Source organism: Eptatretus burgeri, chromosome 8 (assembly GCF_056783735.1).
Source record: "Eptatretus burgeri isolate ZD-2024b chromosome 8, Ebu_testis_v1, whole genome shotgun sequence".
Lineage (NCBI taxonomy): Eukaryota > Metazoa > Chordata > Myxini > Myxiniformes > Myxinidae > Eptatretus > Eptatretus burgeri.
The window spans coordinates 96064959-96090108 of record NC_140968.1 but is presented as its reverse complement, the minus strand read 5'-3'; the positions used below and the strand labels follow the sequence as shown (position 1 = coordinate 96090108).

General features: G+C 41.9%; 1 protein-coding gene across 1 annotated transcript in view; it reads left to right on the top strand.

The window, feature by feature from the left end:
• LOC147022328 (chitin synthase chs-2-like) overlaps positions 1-25150 on the top strand; it is a gene marked incomplete at its 5' end in the record, with an annotated part of 284439 nt that overhangs the window by 184657 nt on the left and 74632 nt on the right. The window contains 3 exons of the mRNA XM_085890495.1: positions 1923-2084; positions 5765-5972; positions 14112-14189. Of these exons, the coding sequence (XP_085746621.1) occupies positions 1923-2084; positions 5765-5972; positions 14112-14189 (448 nt within the window). The remainder of the gene's footprint in view (positions 1-1922; positions 2085-5764; positions 5973-14111; positions 14190-25150) is intronic.

Genomic DNA, 25150 nt, shown 5'->3' with positions numbered 1-25150 from the left:
ACACACACACACACACACACACACACACACAGACACACACACACACACAGACACACACACACACACACACACCCACACGATCTGCCTAGCAGGCACGTAAGATGTCAGCCAAATAAACAGGAAAAAATTCCTGCATGGGGCTATCGTGAAAAAATTCTGATTCAACCCAGAATTCGAACCCAGGATCTCATTGCTTATGTGGCAACAGTCCACTGAGCTTTTGAATCTTCAGTTTCATCTCAGAAATATCTCACCAACACTACATGCTTTGTAATGGCTGACATCTTACTTGTCTGCACAAATGGGTGTATATATATATATATATATATATATATATATATATATATATATATATATATGCGAATGCGGCGACAGCTCACTGAACTATTGAGTCTTCAGGTTAAGCTCAGAAATTTCTCACACTAACACTACAGGCTTTATAATAACCTCAGATTAAGCTCTGAAGCTTAATCCAATGTTTTGCCAAATCTTGATGCCAAGACTCACACCACACAGACTTCTAGAGAGTCCTATTGCAACATACAGAATATACTTTTTCAGCAAGTAATGCACAAACCACACCCATCTGGAGGGTGGGTACACTGGTCGTTTGAATATAATTTGCATATTGGATCACTTTAATGCTTCACCAAACAAAAGCGAGGTCTATTGTTTTGAGGTCAAAAGGTCAAGGCCACATAAAATCAATTTTCACCTGAATGATGTGAAATTTGAACAGCATTTACATAGTGGGTCACCAAATTGGTTCACCAATGAAAAGCTAGAAGCCTATTGTTTGAGGTCAAAAGGTCAAGGTCGCATAAAAGTATAAATTTTCATGCGATTGACATTTGCATATTGGGTCACTGAATTGGTTCATCAAAAATCTGAATCATTGATTTCGCCATTTTGACATGTCAGCGGTTTCCATGACAACAAATTCAGCATATTAAAGTAAAATGGGACTTTTTGTGATTTTATTTTTGCCATACCTTAATAATTTTTTCAATGTGTCAAATTGAAACCGACACTGTGTGTGTGTGTGTGTGTGTGTGTGTGTGTGTGTGTGTGTGTGTGTGTGTGTGTGTGTGTGTGTGTGTGTGTGTGTGTGTGTGTGTGTGTGTGTGTGTGTGTGTGTGTGTGTGTGTGTGTAAAATCTGGTTAAAATTAGTCATCGGTTAAGGGCAAGACCACTCAAACCATGTAAAACACCTATGAGGCCACAATGAGAAAATTTTCCAGTCAAATTTGTTACGTATTACCTTTAGTGGTGTAAATCACAGGTCAAATGTTCGAAATTGTCAAATTGCTGTTTCTATGGCAACAATGTTTTATTGTGATTTCACATGTATCGTGCAATGCACGACATCGTTCTTGTTTTGTGACTTGTGAAAATTGAATATTTTTCAAGTATATTGGTTGGTCTTGTGCATTATTCTGTCTGTCTGTCTGTTTGTTTCTTGGCCAAAAATTTTTTTTTGCCAAGTATGTTGATCTGGTGGGAGAGGGTATTACAAGTCCCCACCCTTGACAGTACAGTATTGCTGTCCCCTCGTTTTCTAGTGCAGTGAGGTGTTTAGAATTATAAGCAGTGGGAATGTTTTTGCTTCATGCATGTAACCTGGACCTTTAATTTTTCATGTAACCCTAAATTGGAATCAAACGTAACAGTGGGTTGGCATGGAACACAGGCTGGGGGGCATATCCATCGACGAATTTGCATCGATTTCGATTTGCTATTTTAAATTCCTTTTTTTTTACAATTAAATATGATATTTAATCTCAAAGACCATTCATTGTAGTGAGAGCCTGCAGGCATGTGCTGTGCTCTATTTATTATATGGCAATTATATTATACCATTTACAGGTGGTCTATTATTTAAATTCAGAATGGGCTTCAAACCTTTAAACTATGTTTACAGGTCACAGGAGGTTCAAAAGATGAGGAAGAAGAAATATCACCGAGAACCTTACAACATCGAGGCACACATCTTTTTTGATGATGCCTTCAGCAAAACCAATGGCATCAAGCACATCAATGAGTATGCAAAACTTATGGTGAAGGTTCTCATCGAAGTCTATGGGTAAGGGTGTGATTGAACCAGATCATTTGCTCTTTCACAACTGTGACTTCAGAGTCGTCTGAGCTTCAAATTCGGAGTTCCAGGATTTTTCACAAACGTAATGCTGCCAAGACTGCTACGCTGATTATTATTGGCCCCTTATCTTTTCTCAAAAAGCTGCAACCACAAATAATGAACCTTGGCAATCACCACATAATTCCTTTGTCAAAACAGTTGTTCTTAATCTTGGTGTCATCATGAGTTTGACACTTTTTTATCCCACGTATTGCGAAAAACTGTAAATTTATTTCCTCTCTTGATCTCAATAATATCACTCAAATATCCATCCATCCATTGGGACCATACTCTATGCAGAGTGTTGGTGCTGCCTAAGCAGTCTCCTTGGTTATTGGGCACAATCCTGAACGGGTCACCACGCCACCACAGGGTACCAGCATGCTGGCACTCATTTTGCTGACCACGGAAGGATGACAGCCAGAGTCAACCCCACTTGATATTAATTCAACAGAAAAGTGGGATTTGAACTCAGGATCCTACGATCCCCAGCCCACCACCTAAACCATTAAGCCAACACCAGGCATACTCAAATATACTCCTGTTTTAAATTTCTTTCTTTCTGCATACATTGTTGAGGCTCGTATAAGAGCTAACACATAGAACATATAACAAAGGGAGCAGGAGACAAGAGGGGTGGGAGAGGGAAGCACAAAACATGAGGGAACAGTGACATTAGGCAATCTGTGGAAGGGAGAGGGATATGGGGGCAGGGTACATGGGGTAAACAAGATGGACACAACAGTGACTTTCAGGAAGCAAAGCAGGTAATTTGAAAGAGGTGGGTTTTGGGTGGATTAATGGGGGTAGAAAAGATCAAAGTTTTGGATGGGGAAGATATGAGATGGTGGTGAACAGATATTTTGAAAACCTGGAGGGAGGAGTGGGATTGAAGACAGTGTGGGAGTTTGTTCTAGAGACTGGGAAAAAAGGAGGAATGAAAGGGTGAAGGTGAGCAGTAATTCTTGATTTTGGCAGTTTCACCAGAAGGGGTTTTTTTGCTGGACCTTGAGTGCTCTGTGGAAATATAGGGGGGACAGAGCACAGACAGAGTGGGGGGGGGGGGCAAGGCCAGAGAGGAGACGGTAGAAGACAGAAAGAACACCGCCCTGCCTGCAGTGAAAGAGTAAGAGACCCTAAAGCTCAGCTTCATCACAGGAGATAACAATGATCCTAAAAGCCTTGGTTTCAACAGCGAGAAGCCAAGCTAGGTGTGAGGCTGCAGCACCACCCCAGAGTGGAGAGCAGTTCTCCATCAGGCTGTTGATGAAAGCTTTCTATGTGGTCAAGAGCTCAGGTGCTCCAAGGAAGGACTTTGCACGATGGAGGATGCCTAATCAACAACTGGCTTTGGAGGGCAGCTTGGAAATGTGGCTTTCCCAGAGGAAAGATCATGACAGATAGTGTGGCCCAAAAGCTTTAATGAAAGGACTTCTTCAAGAGGATTGTTAAGAAAGTAGTTGGGGGTGGGGGGGGGTTCCAGACGGTCCTTTTGGAGAGACATTGTGAGATTTGTCAGTATTGAAAGACCTACTCAAAGTGTTTGACCAGCTTGTGATTTTATCCAGGTCTGCAGAGAGAGAAGGATGGAGACATATTGGGGATCATGCTTTCAGCTGATATGCTCCGAAAATTTGGAATTTGTTGCCTTTTAAAATTCACACAGCCGCTTAAAGTACGCTTTTTAAATCCCTCTTGAAACTCCACCTCTTTGCAGTTTCCGTTTGTTAATTTGCTTTTTCTCATTTTATTTTTCTTTTCCTTTTCAAAATCTTATCTTTTTTCACTTATTTTGTGAATTTTTACTATCAAGTTTTTCTTGCACCAAATTGCTTTGAGATCCTTAACTGAATGAAATGTGCTATTGAAGAAATCAATTTGATTAACACACTTTGGTGATAAAATTGCACTTTTGTTCTTTGCTTCATTGATGTGCAAATTTTAAAATGATACTTTTTGATTTTCTTCTTCAAATCATAATATATTTATTTATCACAAATTGATGTGCGCTGTGTGCATGTATGTTTGAATTATTGTTGTGGAGGTCATTTTCAGTTAAACTTCCTGCAATGATGGATGGTCAGATTTTCAAACTTTATAATGCAATATATAACCTTTAAATAAAGCAATAAGAATGTTTTTTGAAATATTTTAAACTTAAATACCAGCATATTTATATTAATACTTCATAACGTGCATTCACCCAGTTGCTGGATTAAAAAAAAATTTAAGTCACTGTTGTTTCAAAAAATTTTTTATCATTGTACATATACCGTATTAATGTATCTGGATTTCTCCATCTGAATGTCACTCTCTTCTGTGGAACATCATTATGGCGTTACGTCCAGCACTTGGCTAGGCCTAGACAGCCATGCACATCATCCTAGCCAGCATCCAGCACTCAACTCGTCCCGTTGCTACGCTGATGACAGTTGAACACCATAACCCATATATCAGACTCTGACGATGTGATGTCGGTAGGTGATGGACTGAATACCAAGCGCTAGACGTTGGGATGACGGCTTTAATAAGATGGCGGTGTAGTTACGTGGTGTTACATCTGGGCCTTCATTACTGAAGTCTAGTGGTGTAACATCCAGCACTCGGCTTGGCCTTGACAGTGGTGTATTATTCATGACTCGATGAGAATTGCTTTTTTCAACTTCAAAAAAAAAGTATATAGTATATAGTATACAGTATACAGTAGATAGTATAGTATAGTAGGTCCTTTCTTGGCACACCTGAGCTCCTGCCCACATACAAAGCTTTCATCTGCAGCCTGATGGAGTACTGCTCTCCCCTCTGGGCTGGAGCTCCTGCCTCTCACCTTTCTTGGCTTCACGCTATCTACCGCGATGAAGCTGTCTTTGGGCCTCTCACTCTCTCACCACAGGCAGGTCGGTGGTCTTTCTGTCTTCTACCATCTCCTCTCCGGTCTCGCCTCCCCCCCCCCCCCGCGCACTGTCTGCGATATGTCCCCACCATATTTCCGCAGGGTGCTCAAGGTCCGCCAACAACCCCCTTCTGGTAAAACTACCAAAATCACGAATCACTGTTCACCTTCACTCTTTCATTCCTATGTCTCCCCGCCTTTGGAATAAACTCCCACACTCTGTTCAATCCTATTATTTCCTCCAGGCCTTCAAAACAGATGTTCACTACCACCTCTTATCTTCCTCCATCCAAAACCCCGATCTTTTCTACCCCTGTTAATCCACCCAAAACCCACCTCCTTCAAATTCCATGCTTTCCTTGCTGAAAGTCCCTGTAATGTCCATGTTACATACCCTGTGTACCCCACCCCATCCCTCTCCCTTCCACAGATCTCCTAATGTCTCTGTTCCCCACTGTTTTGTCTTTCCCTCTCCCACCCCCCTTGTCTCATGCCCCCCTTGCTGTGTGTTGTGTGTTCGCTCTCATACGAGCCTCGACAAGGTATACAAAAAAAGTTTTTGGAATAAAATAAATTACAAATATTGACTGTCAATAACCTGCATAACTATATTGTGACATACAGTATATAAGTAATGTTGTTCAACTACCATCAGCGAAGTGAAAGGTTTAATATTAATATTGTTCAAAAACCTGCTACAGTGGTGCTTGTGAAAATTTCTTGTTGACTGCAGGATATTTCAACAGCAAAAATATGAAGAATTAAGGAATGGCATGGGCATTCCAGAAAGTGAGAGGCCAAATATACCTCTCAACTATCATGGAAAGTTGATGAAAACCAAATATGGGGCACGACTGGTGTTCAAGATGCCTTACAACAACAAGCTGTATGTGCACCTAAAGGACAAAGATCTCATTCGGCACAAGAAACGCTGGTCACAGGTGAGGTTCACACTAAAGGCTATTCAGTTGCTTTACTCATTGACAGACCACATTCATTATTTGTTTGACAAAGCTGGTGACTTGGCTATGTATGAATCGACCTGATATAGGATTCAAACTTCCTCTTCAAAAGAACACAATTTGACTTTTCAGGCATCTATCTCACATAAGTGCATACATTGGGAAAAGTAAAATGAAGGTTGAGAAAGGTATGGAAATGGGCAAAGAAAGGGGGGAAAAGACATGCTGTTTCTACCTTGGACATTTGTCTTATACTCACCCCACAATTGATGGAGGCCCCAAATGTCAGACATGAGATCAGGGCCATTTCTCTGGACATATCTCGTGCTTTTGATACAGTCTGGCATCCTGCCTTACTCTCAAAACTCTCTGCCTTTGGCATCCAAGGCCAACTCCACACATGGCTTTCTGACTTCCTCCATCATCATTACTGACATCCAGCCAAAGCGTTGCTATCAATGGAATCCTTCCATCTCTTCTTCCTGTCAAGGCTGGAGTGCCCTAAGGCAGTGCTTTGAACCCTGATCCTATCCTGATATTTGGGTCCTATCCTGATCTTCATCAATGACTTCTCTGACTCTCTGGAAAATCCTCTTTATCTCTTTGCTGATGACTCCACGCTCTGCAGTGACATTCCTCATCCTTCAGACTTGCAGGGGGAGGAGGGGGAGGGGGGATTCGAAGATTATATAATACATTTTTTTGCCCAAATCTGACTTTTTTTTGCCCCCCCACGAACACTCCGTAACACTTCAACAGACACCCCCGAAAATATTACAGAATGCTCAATGAAGACACCCCCTTCCTCTTTTTCATACCTTAATCCTAGGGAGCTATTATCCTGTTTTTGTTTTTTTTTCAGTGACTATGAACTACATTTGAAAAGGTAAAGGCGGTACAGTGTGCCATCAATAAGACCAGGCAGCAGTCAAAATCACTAATGACATCATCTGACTAATCACTCGGAGTGATGTAATCATCTCTAAATAGTTTGTTAAATTGCTTTCATTTGCAAATGAGATTAAGTGTCTGTGGAAAAATTAAGTGTCTTTTTATACTTCAACAGACTGCTCTCAATTCGACCTCTCCTTCATACCTTGTCTAAAAAGTCCAACTGTTACAATGTTTCTTCTCTCCATGCTCTTAATTCGCAATTCATTGGATTCCTCAAGAGATGTCTTTAATCGCATTTCCGAACTAAAATTTATTTTTTTTAAACCCAGTTTGCTATGCTTGTTTGCTTTCCATCAACCATTCTTTTTTTCCAACTTCAGTGCCAATTCACCCCTCTCACCCCTCCCTCTCAAAGCAACCATCCCACTCTTCTCCCTCCAAGCTTCCCTCTCACCTTTCTCAAAAACTTCCCCCTCACCTTTATCCCTCAACTCTCCCCAATCACCCTTCTCCCACCATTCACCTACCTCACTCACCCTTCTCAAAGTTGCCCCCCACCCCCCCCCCCACACACATCCACAAAGCTGCCTCCTTCCCCTGCCCTCTCACCTCCATCTCATCACACCACCTCCTCAAATCTTCAACTGCCTTCTTCCTCCTCTCTTGTCCCCTCTCTCCCCCAGAACCACAGAGCCTTTTCTCCTCCTCATCCACCACCCCCTCCCCTAGCTCTTCTGCAATCCCCCACACTTTCAACAACCCTCCTTACTTCCCCCCCTGCTCCCTTGTCCTACCCTCCTCCTCCCCTTCCATCCCCTGCACCCAAAGCCTCCTCCCCTCCCTCTTCATGAACAGTGTGGACCTCAAATATCCGGGACCTTCGCTCAAACGTTACAGATCTTTCCACACAGGTTGCGACTGACAAACCAGACATAATCTGCCTAACAGAAATTTTCCTCCCTCAAGACGTCTCTGACTCTCTTGTATCTCCTCCTGGTTACTCCCTCCTCTGGTATGACAGACCGAAGCCTCATCCTGGTGGAGGAGTTGCTTTCTTCATCAAAGACTATTCCTCACTCTCCATGCACTGCCTTCACTCCCCCACATCCCCAGGAAAACCTCTGGCTACGGCTTCCCCTCCACTCCCACCTCATCTTTATATGTGTATGTACCGTCCACCAAACAGTGATGACTCAATTTCCACCTCACCATCCGAGAACATGGACCAACTTCTATATTCTCATCTGAACTCTCTCTTCCTCATATGTGGTGATTTCAATTGTCATCATGCCAGTAGGCTGGGTGTGGGTACCTCTCCCACCTGTCATGGCACTTCAGCAAAAGACTCTGCGACTCATTGGGACTGACTCAATCGGTCAACTTCCCGACCCGGATCTTAACCAACGGTACCCTATCTCTTCTGGATCTGATTTTGACAAATTTCCCTGAAAATATCTGCTGTTCTTCCTCCACTCCAATCGGTTCTTCTGACCACGTCCTTGTTAAAGTGGACATCTCTCTGGCTGTTATCAGAGAACCACCGCACCGCCGTCAAGTCTGGCATTTCACTCAGGCTGACTGGCAGGGTCTCCAAGCAGCCATCAAACTTCTAGACTGGTCTCCCATCGCTACTTTCTCGAACATCAACTCATCCTGAGAATTCTTTCGAAGAAACTTGCTTTCTTTCATGCACAGATTTATCCCCTCTCATCTTCAGTTGTCCGACCCTTCCTCCCGCCTATGCTTTCCTGAAGCTTGTGGTTAGGCAGTTGTCCTGAAACAACTTGCCTTTGCCTCATGCAAAGCAAACCCAACTGAGGACAATCTGTTTCTTCCATGAAGCTCAGAACAAGTGTGTATCTACCCTCAGGAGAGACAGAAAACAACATCTTTCCAATCTCAGGTCTGCACTCTCAAACCTCTCTCCCTCCTCCAAATCCTTGTAGCATCTAATCAAATCTGTTTCTGGTGTATTTTCCCCTCCATCCCCTCCCTTTCCTCAAATGGCCGGACTGCTGATACCGCACGTGAAAAGACTGAATGCCGAAACTCGGTGTTTGCATCAAAATATTGTGTCCGAAACCCATCACTTTCTGTGGCCACCTTATCCAGTCGCAACCAACTGTCCCTGCACTTTGTCTCCTTTTCTTCTGACAAGGTGGAGAGCTTGCTGTCAAACCTCGTCTCAGATTCTGCAACTGGTTCAGACGGCATCAGTCCACATGTACTAAAAACCTGCTCCTCAGGTCTTGCTCACCCTCTCTGTTCTATTCACCCTCTCATTTGCTCAAGGTCATCTGCCATCTGCTTGGAAATCAGCAAACATCACTGCCCTGCATAAGAAAGGTGCAAAAACATACCCCTGCAACTGCAGACCAATCAGCCTTCTCCCAATCATCAGCAAAGTTATGGAATCCATCATCGCTTCAGACATTAAATCCTTCCTCTTCTCCAATGGCTTGATTTCCGATCAACAATTTGGTTTCAGACCAGGTCACTCTATCCTGGATATGCTGATTCTGCTCTCCCAACAATGGATGGAGGTACTCAATGCTCGACATGAAATCAGAGCCATATCCCTAGACATATCGCATGCTTTTGACACAGTCTGGCACCCTGCCCTGCTCACCAAACTATCTTCCTATGGTATCCAAGGCCATCTCCACTCAGAGCTCGCAGACATCCTCTCCTGTCGCAGCCAACGTGTGGCCCTAAATGGAGTTCTCTCATCCCGTCTTCCTGTCCAGGCTGGAGTTCCTCAAGGTAGCGTTCTGGGCCCTGTTCTTTTTCTGGTTTTCATCAATGATCTCTCTGACTCTGGAAAATCCTCTTTATCGCTTTGCTGATGACTCCACCCTCTGCCGTACCATCTGTAATCCCTCAGATCTGCAAGCAGCAGCATCTTCGCTCTCTGCAGATGTGGGAAAAGTCACAAACTGGGTCAACACGTGGAACATGTATTTCAATCCTGACAAATCTCACACTCTCACTATGTCTCTCCAAAAGGACTGTTTTGAACAACCTCCCCCCATATGAGACCATAGAAACCTATGCGTCCTAGATGATCAGCGGAGAGGTCAATGCCCTTGGATTTAACAATGGAGCAGGTGAACCGTGTGGGTAAACCTGTAACAATACTGCTCAAGACAGTACGTGAATATCCAGTACAATGTCCCGGTGCTTCAGTCAGGTTTTATAAATCATCAGTCGAGGACCCCAGCGCTACATGATCGATGGAGCATTTACTGCCACTATGCTGCACCTTTCTGAGTTTTCTTCTCCAGGGGCCACTCTTCAGAGGCAGTATCCCCACCGAGGTGGACCACCACTTCCTCTCATTGAGAAAGTTCAACCAACTAATCGGGTCTAATTACACTCGCATCATCCCACCAACACAACCTGTACGTTTCAGCCCAAAGGGTGCTCCAGTGGCAGTTTATACCAACCGAGGCTGATCACCACAAGGACTGCCCAGTGTACTCTGACAAATGGCAATTCAGCAATATTGCTTGATTACTACCATTATGTCTTCAACAATAGACCTACTGAGAAATGTGGAGAGACTTTGGCAGACTGACAACTTACCGTTCTCCAATGGAAAACACACAACTTGGTCCAAGCAGGAACAGCAAGCTATCCGACTCCGGGAATATAGAACGACTAGAATCGGGGTAAATGGAGTGCAGTGTTATGCTACACCGTTAATCCATCCATCCTTGTGATGGAACACACTTCGCAGCAACCAAGGAAGCGGTCCTCCTTCACCTGAAACCCTCTGAAAGACATCTCTCAAAGCATCCAGACCTTGGTCAGATCCATTCTGAACAGATTCAGAAACTAGTTGATGTCGGCTTAATGAAGAAATTGAGTGATGCAGAGGCTGACACTTAAAAATAATCTGGTTTGTTCCCCACCATGTGGTATGACACAATGAGAAGCATGGATTAGTCTTCAACTGCTTGTTCCAGTCTAAAGGCCTGATGCTCAATGAACACCTGCTCCTAGGAACGGTGATGGGCCCTTCTTTACGAGTTGTTTTACTCCACTTCAGGTAACATATGTTGCAATCTCAGGTGAAATAAAGGCTACATTCCACTAGGTGTGTCCACTCCCAGAGTATAGACCATTGCATTATTTCCTATGGCCCGATTTGAAGTGAGATAACCTCCCTGATGTTTATGAATGGCAAGTCCTCCCTTTCGTAACATCATGCAGACCACACTGTGTTTCCTTTGCGTTACAAATCCATGTCCATAACAACAAAGGAGGCAAGGAAGACATTGTTAACTCGGTCAACATAGCCTTCTATGTTGATAACTGCTTCAACACTTTATCTGCAGTTTCACAAACAAATCAGTTGATTGACAAAATAAGACAGGTGTTTTACTCTCGAGGCTTCAAAATCAGGCAATGGGCCAGCAACATATCATCAGTGGTGAAGCATCTTCCTCCAGAAGCACGTCTGAAGAGTTGTGAACTGTTGTCATATATCCGTGAGGGAGATGCTCTGGAGTCCACACTCAGTTTCTGCTGGAACTGCCATTCAAAGCAGTGAACATTCAAGTACCGACCCATCAAATATGAGCACCTAACTAAGAGTCATCTACAAGATTCTTCCCAGCCAGTATGATCCCATCGGCTCTCTTGCAACTCATACCGTAAGAGCTAAAGTGCTGGTTCAAGACCTGTGGAAGACTCTGATGAGCTGGCGCATTCCGATTGAGTCTGGGGACATTCAAGATGAATGGTTCACCTGGCAATGTGAGTTACCCGATCTTCCACAGGTCTGGTTCCCAAGATGCTATCACCCACCTGCAACTGATCCTTCTACTTCCACCCATACTCTTCTCATCTTCTGCGATGCTTCCGAACGAATATACAGTTCTGTTACCTCCATTTATACTAAGGATGACCATGGTGTGATCTAACTTTGCCCTGGCAAGATCCCACATTGCACTGAAGCATCATTTATCTTTGCCATGATTGGAGTTATCTGCTGTCCTCAATGGAGCCCTGCTTGCTCACCTACTCCTTTTTGAAGCTAACCTTGACTCTCCAGCAGGTGATTTTGTGGAGTGATTTAATGACTGTTCTCAACTGGCTCTAATTCTACCCCCACCTATTTGTGGGTTGTCATTTACAAGCAAACCTTGAGACGAACAGAACAAAAGAAACCCACAAGCCGAAGGCAGTCCATGTTGCAAGCTTAATGAGGTCTGCCTTTCCTCCTTGTGAAGCACATGATAAGCATGTTTTATGCTGCAAGCACTTTCAAGCTTTATCCTCAACTCTGGGTTAGTGCCTTTACCCATGATGCTTTCTGGAGAACAATTCGTTATATGGTAACAAAATGACTTTAGCCAATTACAATGCTTTACAACATTTTATACCTCCACATTATTTAAAAGTATTTGAAAGCTTTCAGTAAGAAATGAGTTAGTAATTTGTGAACAAAGAGTGCCAATCCCATGATTGCATGATTTTATACAGAACACCAATGCTTTGCGATAGAAAGCTCTGTGGATCACATGACTATTACTTTATCTATCCATAAATTGTTGGTGTTGCATATTATACACATTTAACAAGATAGGATTAATTATTTTACTTTTACAGTTCCACAGGCAGGGAGAAAAAGAGGAATGAATGAATGAGTGGTGGTGAGCAGTGATTCTGGATTTTGGGTGTTTCACGAGAAGGATTTCGATTAATGGCCGAAGTTGTGAAGTTTTGTTATTCTCAGAGTTGTATTCCAAGGGCTCTTTTAAGGATCTCCACTAAGTTCCAGACAGCCTCCAACTGTAGTTTCTTTGTGGTAATGTTCCCAGAGATGGTTTGTAGGATCTTTGTAAGGTTCTTCGTTATCATTTCCATTGCTCCAATGATCACTGATACAATTTTGGCATTCTTCAGCTTCCAGTATCTTTTCACTTCATTCTTAAGGTCTTAATATTTGGTCATTTTCTTGATTTCAGCATTATTTTGACCAAAATCTCTGGGTACTGAAATCTCAATTAGCAATGCCTTATTTTCCTTTTTTGTATCTGAGTACTATGTCCAGTCACAATGCTTTGTTTTCTATGTTCACGCTCGATGGGATCATCATGTCGTACATGAGTATTGCTTCCTTATTTTCAGTGATTGCTTCTGGTTCATATTTCCATGGGTTTTGTGGAACTAGGATATTGAAATTTCTACAGATGTACCAGTGGATTACTCTGCATACCTTGTTGTGCCTTTGTGTGTACAGCTGGTCTGACATGAATGTTTTTTACATCCCGATAGGAGGGGGCTCACACTTTACGTTTATACCTTGCAAAATCTACACCTGTCTGATTGACACAGTCCTACCATGTCTTTTTTTAAAGCCATTCATGTGGTGTCCTTGGTCTTGGCCATTTCCTGTATAATGGTTCGTTCTCTGGCCCAATTGAGCTGACCTCTTCTTTCCAGTGATCCTTCTTTGTCTCTCGCCAATTTGTCAAACCCTTTTTATATTTCCCTGCTCTTTTGTCTTTCTCCCATTTGTCACAATATATCTGTTGATATTTTGTCTTGTATTTTTCTTTTGACTTTTTTACAATCGTTGGGGCTGGATATGTTGTTGTTTTTGTTTGGTGTGTGATATCAACTCAAACCTGTTTTTCGAAGTTTTTTGCAAGGTGAGTGAGAGATATCTTTTATGGCTTGTTTTCATGCTTGTGTATAAATCGTATTTGGTAGTCTGTTGAACTTTTCACTTACTCTGCTAATTCTATAGTCGTCACTCTGTGCACTTGATTGAGTTCCATCAGGCCGCCACCTCCTTCTTTCTCGTCGGCAGGTACATTATCGGGATGCATTGATATGTGTGTGTGTGTGTGTGTGTGTGTGTGTGTGTGTGTGTGTGTGTGTGTGTGAGTGTGTGTGTGTGTGTGTGTGTGTGTGTGTGTGTGTGTGTGTGTGAGAGAGAGAGAGAGAGAGAGAGAGAGAGAGAGAGAGAGAGAGAGAGAGAGAGAGAGAGAGAGAGAGAGAGAGAGAGAGAGAGAGAGAGAGAGAGAGAGAGAGAGAGAGACAGAGACAGAGACAGAGACAGAGACAGAGACAGAGACAGAGACAGACACTGATTATAAATTATGATGTGTATCAGCCAAGTTATATTTCCAAAATTGTAGACAAAGGAAAAACTTATCAATTGAAGAATCATGTGCTAATATGGTTCTGATATCCACGTGCCCCCATTAGGTGATGTACATGTACTACATACTGGGGTGGAAACCAAGCTCCATAATCAATAAAGAAGCAAGAAAAAGAAGGAGAGAGGTAAGAAGAAATTAAAGTCACATTATGAAACCCACTGCACTTAATGTAGATTGAGTGAGTCTAGTTTGGCCTCATGTCTCCACAAAATGATTGAAAGTACAGCCCCGTGATTACCACGTGATTCAACCATCACTGTACAACTATTGGAGGTGCCTCTTCACAGTGGTTGTACCCCCAAATCTAAGATGGGGGTCCAAATCTTCCCTACTCTTCCCTGCTGCCCTGATTTGTCAGGGCAGTGCATTCATAATCAGAATGCCAATCGGTCCCCATGCACCCAGCTACTGTCTTATCTTCCACATGAACCCCTCACACACAAACACTCAAATCACCACACATCACACTCCACATGCGCATCAACTGTTTTTCAACAGTTTGCCCCGTCCAAAAAAATATCAACAACAAACAGTTTTTTTCCTCTTTGGGGGGTGACCTCCCTGTGGTAGTCCTCCCCTCTGTCCTTCGAGCCGTTGACATATAAACTAGCCCGGGGCCCACTACAATATACATTTCAGTACAACAGTTAACCTGCCAAATTTACCTTAATTCTTCAAATCCTGGTAGAAACATGAAATTTGGTGGAAATGTACTTTGTTATATGTGTAATTGGAAATTATTGGTACCCAGAATATATCAACCAATGAGAACTCCATCAAAGTGGCCACCATTTCTAAGGTGACCACCAAATGTATAACAACGAGCTCATTTCCAATCTTTATGGAGTTATGTTCTCATGAAGACAGAAACATGCAATTTGGTGGACATGTAATTTATTACATGTGGAATACTGTATAAATGTTTAGTAACCAGTGGGAAAATCATCAAAATGTTTGCCATTTTCAAGAAGCTAATCTATCCATCCATTGGGACCATACTCTGTGCAGAGTGTTGGTGCTGCCTAAACAGTCTCCTTGGCTATTTGGGCACAATCCTGGACAGGTCACAAGAAGCTAATAAACATATTTATCATGGAATTATCAATTATCATGTAATTATCTTACCCTAACCCTAACTGAATATACATTATGATCATATCCATATGAATCCTGATGATGGCAGTTGCCAGCACAGTAGCACAGGAAAGTGCATGGCAGCCTGGTCTTGAAACGCTTACAAAAGCCATGGCAAGCCTTTTTGCAGCTGCAAAGAATGCGTTCCTGACACACCTTTTGATGCCTCAGGCAAGGTTGTCCATTAGGGGGTCCACCCATGCTTACAAGTCTTCCAGCCGCAAAATTCTTGACATTGAAGGTCAAGTTGCTTTCTCCAAGATATATCCAGCTTTGAGGACAGCCCACTTTATGTACTCTTGAAGGACAGTTTGAGATGGGAGATGTTCTCCAATGAACGTGTGCTCTTTAAGAACAGCACCTGTCAAGCTTGATTCACTTCACTCAAAGAACACGTCCGATTGAAAAGCGGAACAAAACCATTCAAGCTCTCTGAAGTCTTCATCTGTGATCTCTGCTGGCATCGATGATCGGCATTGGAATACAGGTGTTATTACTGGGTTTGCCCACCGGATTTCCTATGCAGTCTTCTTATCACGTCTACAAAATGAAGAAACAGTATAACATTCCATTACTGCATGGAAAAATAGTACTGCATCACACTTCTCTTGTCCAAGTGAGTCTGCAATTGCATGTATTGGTAAGTACCGCAAATGCTTCCCAGTGCTGAATGCAACCCAGAGTTCATCAACTTGAAGTGTATGTACATTCACTACTCAGAGCATCACAACATCATTGTCAACTCTCTGTACCATTATATGAGACAGCCTACTGTTGACAGTGTCAGACACATGGAGCAGTATCCTGGTATCTGCTTCCTCAAAGCTGCAGGATGTGAAACCAGACTGTTTCTCATATTTGTTGATATTTTCAACAGCCTATCATATGAAACACACAAGCCTAAATGGTAGAGTTTGTCCATGAGATCATGCTTTCATGTTTGTGCGTGGATGACGGGTTAGTGTTACTGGTGTTTCTCGTTCTACAACACGCCTCACCTTTTTGCCGACAGCTACAGTGCCAGTGCTGCATTATTTCCATGACTGTTTTGCTTCTTTGATCTGTGATAGTTGGTCTTTCCAAAATCATACTGGCCAATGCCAGTCATGATGCAAGTACAGAATCCTTCTGGAAACTAGGAGTAAATTACCCAACAAATTTCTGTACAATTTTAAATATCTGTTTCCTGACAATTTGTTTGAGCAGCTTTGTTGACATGAAATGAATCCTTGGCCTGGTTAAACTGACTAGAGATGTCAAGGGAATCTACAATGTCATGCTCGAAAGCTAGTTTAACATACCTGCCTTTATTGCGTGCCTTGAGGTGGAGAATATGCTGCAGAATCTTCAAGTTCGGATGAATTGATTCTCTCTGGTACTATCACTCCCAATTGCTGTAACCATGCCATGTACAATTTCACAAGATCTTCTTCTTCTTCTTTCGGCTGCTCCCGTAAGGGGTCGCCACAGCAGATCATCCGTATGATCCGCATAGTGATTTGGCATATGTTTTTTACGCCGGATGCCCTTCTTGACGCAACCCTGGTCGCCTCTTACGACACAGGGATATGGTACACCTATTTTAACCGGGGTATACACCGGCCCAGTACACTGGTACTCATTTCGCCGACCTCGGAAGGATGACAGGCTGAGTCAACCCCCTGGTGTATTAATTCAGTGGCTCAACGGGACTTGAACTCAGGACCTCTTGGATCCCAAGCCGCTGCCCTAACCACTGTGCCAACACCAGGCTCGTACAATTTCACAAGATCTGACAATTTAAAGACTGACATCGCTCCCATCCTCCTTTGTCTCTTAAATATATGCTTCAAGTTTGGCAAATGCTGTCGCATGAAGGGTTTTTTTCATTCGTGTCAATGTGGTGTTCCTGTTCTCTTGCTCGGTTATCTATACTAATAAATGTCAGAGTGTGTCAGTGTGTCAGTCAGTGTGTGTCACTCCTCCATAACTCCAAAACCATGAAACCTAGTGGCCTGAAACTTTGCATGTATGCTGAGGGCACTCCAAGGGAGTGCATGAGTGAAAATTGGGTATTTGGGTTAATTAAAAATGCCTTTTGAACATAATTAATGGCCTTATTTAATTATATCCTTTATCATGCGCATCCTTGGACACTTCACTATCCTTTGATGGGGTCTTAATTCACCATTGTTTTTTTTGCATGCTCAACAATGCCTTGACTTGGAAAAGGCCACAACGATTTCCAAACGATCGGTTTTTTTCACTTTCCTCACTCACTCCATTGAATGCCTGATCAGTGATCATCATACTGACGAATCGCTGGATACATTGTAATGCTTATAAACACCCAGAGATGCCAGCTTTCGTGGTTTTACTTCACTTCCACACATGCCATAACCTCAAGAATCTCTAAAACTATGCTGAATAACAAAACTTAAGCTCCAGAGTTGAACTTAGCAGCAGTTCCGACTGCTAAAATAAGTGTTCATTTGGCCAATTTGGATATTGTTTGACATTTTGGGCATCTCCGGGAGGTGTTTAATATGATGGATCAGCGATCGCTAATTGCTTGTAAGCAAGCCGACCCTTTTCAACCATTTTATTAGCGTGCTTCCTTGAGTGCTTAAGCCACTTAGCGAGCGCTCTAAAATATTCGCACTGGCACTGAGTACTGTATAGCGATCGAGTTGAACGATCGACTTTAACAATCGACTTGAATGATCGACTGGTCAGGTCAGGTCAGATGAGATCTGTGACTTGCTACAGGTACCATGTAAACCTGTACTAACCTGTTGCATGGTCAGATTGTCGGTGACGAAACCGTCTCCCCCACCAAATTTCCTGGTGAGGAGAGTGAATGATATGGAAACCCAGCAGGATGAAGAACAAAACCTGTCAAAGGGCGGAGGAGCTCTTTGTGAGCCAACGGCCATCCATATCTAGTGCCCAACTGTATCTGCAAACATCATCCTGCAGTTGGGTTACTTTTTATTCGCAGGTAGGTGGCAGGATTTGCACTCTTGCCACGGTAAAATCCTTCATTCCGCAAAACATTCCAAAAGCACAAAAAATCTGAAAACCCACTCCGTGGGAGTACCTCTTGTGCAGCTTCCCTTTGCAGGGCAGCTCAATGGATGACGGGATTGGGGCAAAGCCTTCCGGATCCCCAATCTTTGATGATAGGGAAACCACGGGTTAACATTCCCGGGTCAGATTGCGGGAGAGTTTGTCTGGATGGTGCTGAGGTGTTGTCCACCAGTCGGCGGTCTCCTTTGGTTAATCTGAGGCAGTCCCTTCGGGTGGGTGCCTGGAATGTACTTTCCCTAAGAGAGGAGATCACCTGTCTCTGTTATCATCTGAGCTCAAGTGTTTGGACATTGCTATTGCAGCACTCTCTGAGGTTCGGAGAACGGATTGTGGTGAGATCATGGCGGGTGGTTACACCTATTATTGGTCTGGTCGCTCTGATGGTTACCATGCCCAAGGAGTTGCGATAGCTGTGTCCAATAAGCTGACTCCAATGATAATTTAAGTAACGCTGGTCAACGAGCGTATTATGAGAGAAGGATTCATCACTCCTTGGGTGTCATTTCCCTGGTCTCTGTATATGCTCCGACTAAGGCGAGTGATCTCACCGTGAAGGACGCATTCTATACCACGCTCGAGTTTGTGGTTGATCATTGCCCCAGGCGAGATACTCTTCTTGTCTTGGAGGATTTCAATCCATCGACTGGAATTGATGGGGATGGTTATGAGATGTGTGTTAGTCCCCATGGGTCTGGAACTGTGACCCAGAATTGCACTAATTTCCTTGAGTTTGCAAGAAGTCATGGACGAAGATGGCTGGTTCATGGTTTCAGCACCCACAAGCTCATCGCTGGACTTTGTATTCCAACACTGGCGGTGTGGCAGAGGAGATTGACCATGTGCTCGTTGATGATTGCTGGAGGATGATCCAGAACTGCAGGGTCTACCGGAGTGCTCAGTTCCTCAATAGTGACCACTGGCTTGTTGTAGCAACTCTTAAGTTGCAGCTTAAATCTTGCAGAATGGTACCATCCCAGCCTTGGCTGGATGTTGGCAAGCTCAAGGATTAGAGGGTAGCTGAGGAGTTTGCGAACAGGCTGAATGGAGATTTGGGGGGTCTGAATGCTATGGGGGATCCTGAGGAGTTGTGGAGTGCCTTCAAGACCACTGACCTTTATGTTGCCCGTGGATGTCTTGCAACTCCCTGGAAGGCGAAGAAGAATTTTGTCTCTCAAGGGACACTGGATACCATTGCCTAGAGTTGCAGGGCCAGGCTGAATGGCAGAGCTGAGCTGTTCAGGGAGCTGAGGCATAAAACTGTACATGCACTAAGGGTGAACAAGGAGGCCTATGTGCCAGGAATCTGTAAGGGGGTAGAGCATCACCTGTGGTCAAGTGATTCTCATTCGGCTTACAGGGGGAATTCATGCATTGCGTTCATCCAAGCCCGTCCCTCGGTGTACTGCTGCTAAGGCCCTGTCACACCTTGACGATTTAGCCAGCATATGCCGACGAATTAAAAATTTGCCGAATACGCTGGCACATGTTGAATACGTTATGGGTAAGTTTTGTATACGTTAAGAGCACGCTGGCATACGTCGTAGTACGCTGGCATACGTGGTAGTACGCCGAGCTCCTCGACAAATTTTAACATGCTTGAAATATTTTGACGTATGCCAGCGTATGACTCACACATTCCACATACGCTGGCCATAAGTTGGAGGCATGTTACGTGATCATTGACACACGTCGACACACATTACTTGTAAGTTACTCATAAGTCGAAACACGTCAAGGTAATGTTTAGCGTCAGTGTTCCAGACTCCCTGGTTTTTTTTTTCTTTCTTCGGCATGACGGTGATGTTGACACTTCGATTTCTAGTGCGGTTATGATTTAAATCGTTGAGCGGCAGCTTATTAATTATATTATATTATAACCGCACTAGAAATCGAAGTTTCAACATCACCGTCATGCCGAAGAAAGAAAATAAAAAACCAAGGAGTCTGGAACATTGACGCTAAACATTACCTCGACGTGTTTCGACTTATGAGTAACTTACAAGTAACGTGTGTCGACGTGTGTCAACGATCGTGTAACGTGCCTACAACTTATGGCCAGCGTATGCGGAACGTGTGAGTCATACGCTGGCATACGTCGAAAAATTTTCAACATGCTGAAAATTTGTCGACGTACTCGGTGTACTACGACGTATGCCAGCATGCTTCAGCGTGCTCTTAACGTATACAAAACTTACCCATAACATATTCGACGTGTGCCAGCGTATTCGGCAAATTTTTCATACGTCGGCATACGCTGGCTAAAACGTCAAGGTGTGACAGGGCCTTTACAGCAGAGGGTGGTGGGCTCTTGATAGAGAAGCCCGAAGTGAAGGCCCGCTGGGCCGGTTTCATTGAGCAGCTGCACCTGGCTGATCCACCAGCTGTCGAGTTGGATGTCAGGGTTGTTACAATCCTGATTGCTGACCCTCCAATCAACTGTGGACCACCTTTGTTTGTGGAAACACAGGCTGTGGTGAACCGGTTGAAATGGGGTAAAGCTCCTGGGATCTGTGGCATCCATGCTGAACTTCTCAAGGCTGGTGGAAATGCTGCACTCGTGTTGTTGCATGCAGTTCTGTGCTCTGCCTGGAACACAGGCATCATCCCAACTGACTGGAAGGGGGGCCTTGTTGTCCCTCTCTGGAAAGGGAAGGGTGATCGCCAAAACTGCAACAACTTCAGAGGTGTGACGCTGCTCTCAGTGCCGGGCAAGGTCTTTGCCCCGATAATTCTTGATAGGGTTCGCACCATCTCCTTGAGCACCAGTGTCCAGTGCAGTCAGGCTTTACACTAAAGGGGTCAACGATTGACCGTATCCTTGCTCATCGTGTCCTCACCAAATGCAGGCGAGAGTTTCGGCAGGGGCTGCTTTCAGCTTATGTTGGAGGATTCTTGGTCTTCTTGGGGTGCCACCAAAACTGATCGATCTGATGTCTGAACTGTACTCTGGTACTGAGAGTGCTGTGAGATATTGTGCTGCTATCTCTGACGTATTTGCAGTTGTTACTGGAGTTCGTCAAGGGTGTGTACTGGCTCCCACACTTTTCAGCACTCGAATGGACTGGATTCTGGGGAGGATGTCAGAGAGCTCAAGCTGCGGTACATCATTTGGGAATGTCAAGAGATCTGACCTTAATTTCGCAGATGATGCAGTCATCTTTGTGGAGACTATAGTTATCCTCTTGGGGGGCCCTCAAGGTGCTGAATGAGGAGTTGGAGCTGCTGGGATTACAGGTTTCCTGGGTCAAAACGAAGATCCAGGCTTTCAATGACATCTTGGATGCTGCTATCCTGTCTGTACCTGTTTGTGGTGAAGATGTTGAGGTCACGGAGAGATTTACTTGCTTTGACAGTGGTATTCATGTCTCTGCTGGCTGTGAGCCAGAGGTCAACAGATGTCTGGGTCAGGCCTGGGAGTCATGGATTCACTGGATCATGGGGTGTGGTGCTGCCAGTTCCTGTGCAGGAGGATGAAAGTCCAAGTCTTCAGGTCGTTGGTGCTTCCAGCCTTGCTCTATGGATGTGAGACCAGGAATTTGAGACGGAGACTTGATTCTTTTGGTACCAGGTCTCTTCGGAGAATCCTTGGCTCTCGCTGGTTGGACTTTGTGTCCAACGAGTGGTTGCTGAGAATGACTCAAATGAGATTTGTGACCAGCATAGTCTGGGAGCGTCAGCTGTAGCTGTATGGACATGTGGCTCGTTTTCCTGACGCTGATCTTGCTCACCAGATTATCTCAGCGAGGGAGCCTCTTGAGTGGAGGAGGCCATTGGGCCGACACGTGCCTCGTTTTTGCAGCAGGTTGATCAGCATCTCAAGGAGATGGGGATGGACGAGGAATCTGCCTGGGGGATTGTCAGACGGAGCCCCTGGAGTACCGGAGGAAAGTGGATGCAGCGACACACTGCTCTAGCGCATGCTCCCATACCTGACCTGACCTTGAACAAAATTCAGGGGCCACTTGCCTGCATTGCCCCGCAGTTATCATGCGATGTGTTGGGCGGTGGCTGGCTTGGTGAAAATGTGCAATTTTATTTTTTTACCATGTTTCCCCTTTTTGTACGATCTTCTGTTATACGACCCGTCACTTTGGCATAGATAAATACATATTAAAAATTAAACATTTCATTTTTAGCTCACCTGTTCAAAGAACAGAGAGCTATAGCGATACCCCCGGCGTGAGCGTGAGCATCAGCGTCAGCGTGAAAATGTTAAAAATTTTGGTGCAAGTTATTTTTTCCTTTCTAATGTTTATATCTACCACACTATTTTTTATACGCCCGATATATATATATGTATGTATGTATGTATGTATATATATATATATATATATATATATATGTATGTATGTATGTATGTATATATATATATATATATATATATATATATATATATATATATGTATGTATGTATGTATGTATATATATATATATATATATATATATATATATATATATATATATATATATATATATATATATATATATATATTCCTGGTGGCGCAGTGGTTAGGGCAGCGGCTTGGGATCCAAAAGGTCCTGAGTTCAAGCCCTGTTGGGCCACTGAATTAATACACCAGGGGGTTGACTCAGCCTGTCATCCTTCCGAGGTCGGCGAAATGAGTGCCAGTGTACTGGGCCAGTGTATACCCTGGTTAAAATAGGTGTACCATATCCCTGTATGGTAAGAGGCGACCAGGGTTGCGTCAGGAAGGGCATCCGGCGTAAAACATGTGCCAAATCACTATGCGGATCATACGGATGATCCGCTGTGGCGACCCCTAACGGGAGCAGCCGAAAGAAGAAGAAGATATATATATATATATATATATATATATATATATATATATATATATATATATATATATATATATATATATATATATATATATATATATATATATATATATATATATATATATATATATATATATATATATATATATATATATATATATATATATATATATATATATATATATATATATATATATATATATATATATATATATATATATATATATATATATATATATATATATATATATATATATATATATATATATATATATATATATATATATATATATATATATATATATATATATATATATATATATATATATATATATATATATATATATATATATATATATATATATATATATATATATATATATATATATATATATATATATATATATATATATATATATATATATATATATATATATATATATATATATATATATATATATATATATATATATATATATATATATATATATATATATATATATATATATATATATATATATATATATATATATATATATATATATATATATATATATATATATATATATATATATATATATATATATATATATATATATATATATATATATATATATATATATATATATATATATATATATATATATATATATATATATATATATATATATATATATATATATATATATATATATATATATATATATATATATATATATATGTATATATATATATATATATATATATATATATATATATATATATATATATATATATATATATATATATATATATATATATATATATATATATATATATATATATATATATATATATATATATATATATATATATATATATATATATATATATATATATATATATATATATATATATATATATATATATATATATATATATATATATATATATATATATATATATATATATATATATATATATATATATATATATATATATGTATATATATGTATGTATGTATATATATATGTATATATATGTATATATATATATATATATATATATATGTATATATATATGTATATGTATATATATATATATGTATATATATGTATATGTATATATATATGTATATGTATATATATGTATATATATATATCGGGGCATATTATGTGTTGTCCGTCCGTCCGTCTGTCTGTCCATCCGTCCGACCGTCCGTTCCTGTCCGCACTCTAACTCCCAAAGTTTTCAACTTTCACGTTTCATATTTGGTACATAGGTAGAGACTGTGGAGATGGTGTGTCGTGATATACGTTCGTCATCTAAAGTGGTTGCCATGGCAACCAGGATGCTGTTTTGCATCCGTTCCTGTCCGCACTCTAACTCCCAAAGTTTTCAACTTTCACGTTTCATATTTGGTACATAGATACAGACTGTGGAGACGGTGTGTCGTGACATACGTTGGTCATCTAAAGTGGTTGCCATGGCAACCAGGATGCTGTTTTCCACGAAGTAGCACAATTCTGTAGAAACCTTCTTGTTCGGGTGTATATTGTGCTCACTTGCGCTCTTGTTACTGATTACAATATACAAATGCATATATTGCTTTAAAATTATTTGAATCAGACTTCACTGCAATGCTTTATAAAAAATATTAATTATTAGACGAGTCTTTTAAAAACGATAAATGTATAAACAGGTGAGCATTGGGTGGCTTTGACTCCAACTCTGGTTTAAAGTTTATTTAACCATTCCATTCGAATGTTTGTTTTAGCCACTTGGTGCGCTTTCTTCAAGCTTCGATGGTGATCCCACGTTTCAATATCGGAGTTAGGAAGGCAAAATAAATTAGATGATTACAATGAGTAAAACATGTTTTCAGTTTTGACAAAGCAATGAATCGCCACGTCACCGCAGGATAGCCGAGAGGTGCGCGTGCTCACTCTGAGCTGTTTCGCCTGGGTTCAAATCCTGACGCAGTTATAAACTGTCGTTCCAGTGTTTCACAGGCAGAGTGATTTATCAATGTGTGTGCCATCTTCGGATGGATGTTAAACTGGGCGTCACATCTGCTGGAATCCCCCGCCCCTCTCCCCCTATCCC